Source organism: Setaria italica, chromosome IX, assembly GCF_000263155.2.
Source record: "Setaria italica strain Yugu1 chromosome IX, Setaria_italica_v2.0, whole genome shotgun sequence".
Lineage (NCBI taxonomy): Eukaryota > Viridiplantae > Streptophyta > Magnoliopsida > Poales > Poaceae > Setaria > Setaria italica.
This window is the reverse complement of record NC_028458.1, coordinates 18,244,484-18,248,805: the sequence shown is the minus strand read 5'-3', so window position 1 is coordinate 18,248,805 and position 4,322 is coordinate 18,244,484. Positions and strand designations below refer to the sequence as shown.

Genomic DNA, 4,322 nt, shown 5'->3' with positions numbered 1-4,322 from the left:
TTGCATATTTAAAGTCTTTTTACTAGTAAAAAAATCCTATGTAGTAAGATGTAATAAATTGAACTTTTAGTCATATTGGCTCCTGCCTCTTCTTTATCAACCCTCAGTTCATAAGTTATTTAAGCTGATCCGCTTGTATTGGCCCAGCAGCAGCTTTAGAAGCTAGCTTGAGAGAGATTAATGATAAGAATGTCAGCAACTGGTTTGAAATACTGTACTGAGACAATATACTTTCATGTTAAAATAAAAAACATTTGGTGGCTACACCGCTGTTGAGTAGTCAAAGGAACTGCTTTCTGTCTCATGCGGTGATGCCCTTCCCAACACAATATACAAGTAAAGTCTGAAGAAATCGGTGTACTACCTGCACTTACATGGTATACATTTTACAGGCACCCTTAACTTCCACTGAAGTATGACAGACTTTGTTAAGTTATATATACTATCACACACTTCATGGAGTTCCAATATAATAGATCTTGAGAGATTCCATTATTTGGGTCCCAATTTGCGAGTCTTTCAGAATTTGACATCACTATCACAATGACATGGCATGTGGGTCAGGGTGTCAAATTCTGAAAGGCTCACGAATTGGGACCCAAATAATGAGATCTCTCTACGGTGTCGTTGTTTGGATAACAAAGTCATTTTTGGCTGAACTGTAATTCACTTCTCTAACATTCATAAGATAACATGTTATTATATGGCATCTTACAAACTGAATCTGAAATTTCACTAAGTCTGCGTATTATAAATTGCCCTTGAAATATTCATTCGCTAGCTCCACTTGTGTCGATCTCAATCTCTATAGCTGCTTCTTCCCTGGCATGTCTTTTGATGGACTCTTCATCATGGAGCGACATGGCCTTATACTGATAGTAGTGAGAGCATATGAGAAAGTAGAAAAAGTTCAGTACTCCCAGGATGGCAATAGAGTAATAGTAATCGTCAAGTTTCCCATTGTTAATATTATCTGTTAACCTGCTTTCTTGTGATGTTTACCAGCGCAGTACTCAAGTAGTTAGCTCCAGCTATGCACAGAACAACAGGGATCCTGGCAGGGTTTTTATATGCTCTGGAAACTGCTTATTGTAGAACTCTATTTGCCCAACTGCGATCATCTAAGTATGTATGACAAGGCCACCTAGAGCATGGTCTCTATGTGGCCTGTATGTTGTTTGCCATTACATGGATTTCATCAATTGGCCTATCTCGGTTCGAGCCCTCTTCGACTCAAATTTGGTGCCTATTTCTTCTTATTTACAAGGCCACCTAGTTCCTCCTAGGCTGGTCTTTTATTAAAAAAAATATCCTCACTAACGAATATTTTCTATCAGTTTGTTAATCAAACAAATTCCCTTGCAGTTAGGATATTCATAATCCTTACTCTTTTGAAATTATAAGGTATGTTTCATTTCATTAGGACAAATTTTGACCGACAATTACTCCATTAATGTATAACCATGTGATAGAAAATCATAATCAAATGTAAAGTATTTATTAATACGAATATAACAATATTAAAGTTATGCCACAGAAATCATTTATTGATGGAGTAATTGCTGATCAAAGTCTTGTACTAATGAAACAAAATACGCCTTGGAATTTCAAATGGAGGGAATATGACTTTAACAAGCTCGTTAGAATAGCGAGGAAATATTAATACTGTGGCCATGGCTTTATTGATCATTGAAATTTGGTTTTGCTTCGGAGAGTCAGGTTGGCAGGTTGCTTTCGGAAATATTTCAGTATGAAACATATTTTCAGACATGTGTGATAGATTCATTGCGGCTAATTTCTTAGAGGATTTTCCTGAACTAAATCTGTGCTAGAGTTGGTAAAAGTGATCTTTGCATATCATTACTCATATATAGGGTTGATATATATTTCACCTGAATTGTGAAGTAAGTGGCAGTCTAAAAATGCGGTTGCCTTTTGTGGGAGGGTTATAGAACATCAACTCTTGTTCATTTATGCCATGAGAACATGGAAGATTGAGTCTTCTCTTTTTAAATTATGCCTCAAAAACTTGCGCAATTCCAGAGAAGATACTTCCCTCTGGTGGTACATGGACATAAAGTCCAGTACCAGCGAAGAAGATGATAATTGCAAAAAACACGAAGAATGTGGGTATGCCAAATTCTATTGCCCACCTGATGTTGGTCTGGATGTATGTGAGAATAGTCATAGAGAACACCAGTGCAGCGGTACTTGTGCTATAGTACCAGTTATAATAACTATTTAGGCCCTTTCGACTCTCTTCATCAGACTGATGAAATTGGTTTACTCTGAAAGGCAAGCTGCAGGGCTGGATTGCTCCACCGCCAATAGTTAGGAGCCCTAGGGAAAGGTGTAGCATCCCCAGCTGGAGTGTTGATGGACTATTGCAGTGCCCACCTAATAGGGATGTTTGATTGCATATCTCCGGATTGAGGGCAGGAAGTGACGTCAACGTGACCCCCAGTATCCCTGATTTTGTTGGACGAAAACACACAGATTTGAAAGGAGCAATGCACAATTCCATCAACTTTTGATATTTGCAAGCAATTATTAGAAAATCAAGTACAGTTGTAGTAGTCATACATGTTTTATTTTGGAGGAAAAGAAAAACTTGTAAGGTTGCCTACCAAGTGAGTGCAAATGTGCAATCCAACTACATTATGCATCTTGATCTGAAAGAGTTGAATTGTGCATCATCTGCTTACCTGCACTTAATCTACTTGAAGCACAGTAGGATGCAGCATGGTAGCATGAATCAGTGCATACTATAATGCTGTAGCATGATTTTGCTGGGAAATATGGTGATCTATGAGCTGTGACTCCTTAGTCCTTACGACAGCTTAACAAACTATTAATATTATTGTGTATGAGTATGACTAAGATCACTTGCAAACTATTAATATCGGAAAGAAACAGTATCCTCATGAAGCATGGAAGGATTATTTACAATGAGCACTCCACATGAAATGAGTGTACATTGGTCTTAATGACTTATAAATCATAAGCAGAAGAACTAGAATAACTTTTTTCTGCATGCTGAGTATCCACTTCCACGAAAGGGGTGTGGCTCATTCATACTGTACACTGCTGATAGCATGCTAATTCTTGCACATTTTCAGGGTATTTCTCAGCTTGACTTCACTTCACTGTCTCGATGGCATGAGCTAATTCATCGATCTTGGCACCAGTGACTTCCTTCACAACCTTCCCATCCTTGAGAATCTTGAATGTTGGCACAACCTTTATGCCCAGCTCTTTTGCAAGAGGCTGCAAGTAGCAAGCACCGAGGTTTTTCATCATGCCATGTCCAGATATCCTACAGAGCATAATAGTAAATACACAAGAGAGCAAAGTAACCTAACTGACCTTGTTGTCCTGGTTGCAATCGAGTTTGAGGAACACAACATCGAGGTTCTTCTCGGACATCTCCTGGAATTTCGGTGCCATCATCTTGCAAGGGCCGCACCTGCAAACAAGAGTACCAGACAATCATCAGATTCTATAATCTACAGTGAGTTGAGACTTATTCTCTTTTTTTTTTTCCATCTTGGTAGAAAGACTGAAACAAAGAAGAGATTGGTAGAGCTCCAGACGATACCATTGAGTGTACATGTCGAGGACGACGACCTTGTCTCCTGCCGCCTTGACGATTGGCCAGAAGGTGTCTTTGGTCACCTCTGTCACCTGTCCGGTCACCGCCTCAGCTCCCACCGAGGTTGTCTCCAAGCTGCTCGACCTCACGGCGGTCACTCCCCTCATCTCAGAGCCCGTCATCACCGTGAGGCTCCTCTTCTGGGACGCAGCTGAGGTGCCAACCAAGGCTGGGAAGCGCCCGCAGGCAGCCAGCCGGCATGTGGAGATGGCCGGCGAGGACGCCGGCCCGTGAGACGAGGAGATGGAGAGGCGTAGGGCCATTGGTGGCTAGAGCTATGGAGGGTAGTGGGAGCGGGTGGTGAATGATAGGAGAGGGAGCTTTACAGTAGCGGCGGCAACAGACGAGTGGGTGAGCTTGAAAGGATATCCTGGCTGTTTTGTGGTATTTATCGGCTTTGAACGAGAGATAGTTTATCGTGGGAAATGACATGGCTGTCCCCGGCAGTTTATGCACTTCTGTGGTAGCGACGGTGTGACGCGCTCTGTGCTAGAGTGCGTTTTCGGTATCTAGACCATCAGATTGTGTGGTTGCCTGATCAGTTCTCGGGTTTCATGAAGGAACATTTGTAGAGTAGTATACACTTGCGTCCGAAACTGGTGGTCCCCGAGCAGAATGGCCCATAGGTCAGGGACACAATCTTCTGTATGTAACCCTTCCCGCTTGATAG

The 4,322-nt window shown here is 41.5% G+C and overlaps 1 protein-coding gene and 1 pseudogene across 1 annotated transcript; both read right to left on the bottom strand.

Moving 5' to 3' along the window:
• Positions 1-380: 380 nt before the first annotated feature.
• Positions 381-2,713, bottom strand: LOC111255851 (annotated as a pseudogene).
• Positions 2,714-2,867: 154 nt separating this feature from the next.
• Positions 2,868-4,077, bottom strand: LOC101775518 (thioredoxin F, chloroplastic). The gene is made up of 3 exons (XM_004982935.4): positions 3,599-4,077; positions 3,367-3,466; positions 2,868-3,267 (listed from the first exon to the last, which is right to left on the bottom strand). Exons 1-3 carry the CDS (start codon positions 3,913-3,915, stop codon positions 3,139-3,141), a joined length of 546 nt encoding a protein of 181 aa, XP_004982992.1. The 5' UTR covers positions 3,916-4,077; the 3' UTR covers positions 2,868-3,138.
• Positions 4,078-4,322: the final 245 nt, after the last annotated feature.

Coding starts and splice junctions, on each gene's coding strand:
- LOC101775518 (XM_004982935.4), bottom strand. CDS start 3,915: ATGGCCCTACGCCTCTCCATCTCCTCGTCTCACGGGCCGGCGTCCTCG. Junction 3,467..3,598: donor CTCGACATGTACACTCAATG/GTATCGTCTGGA, acceptor TCTTGTTTGCAG/GTGCGGCCCTTGCAAGATGA. Junction 3,268..3,366: donor ATTGCAACCAGGACAACAAG/GTCAGTTAGGTT, acceptor TGCTACTTGCAG/CCTCTTGCAAAAGAGCTGGG.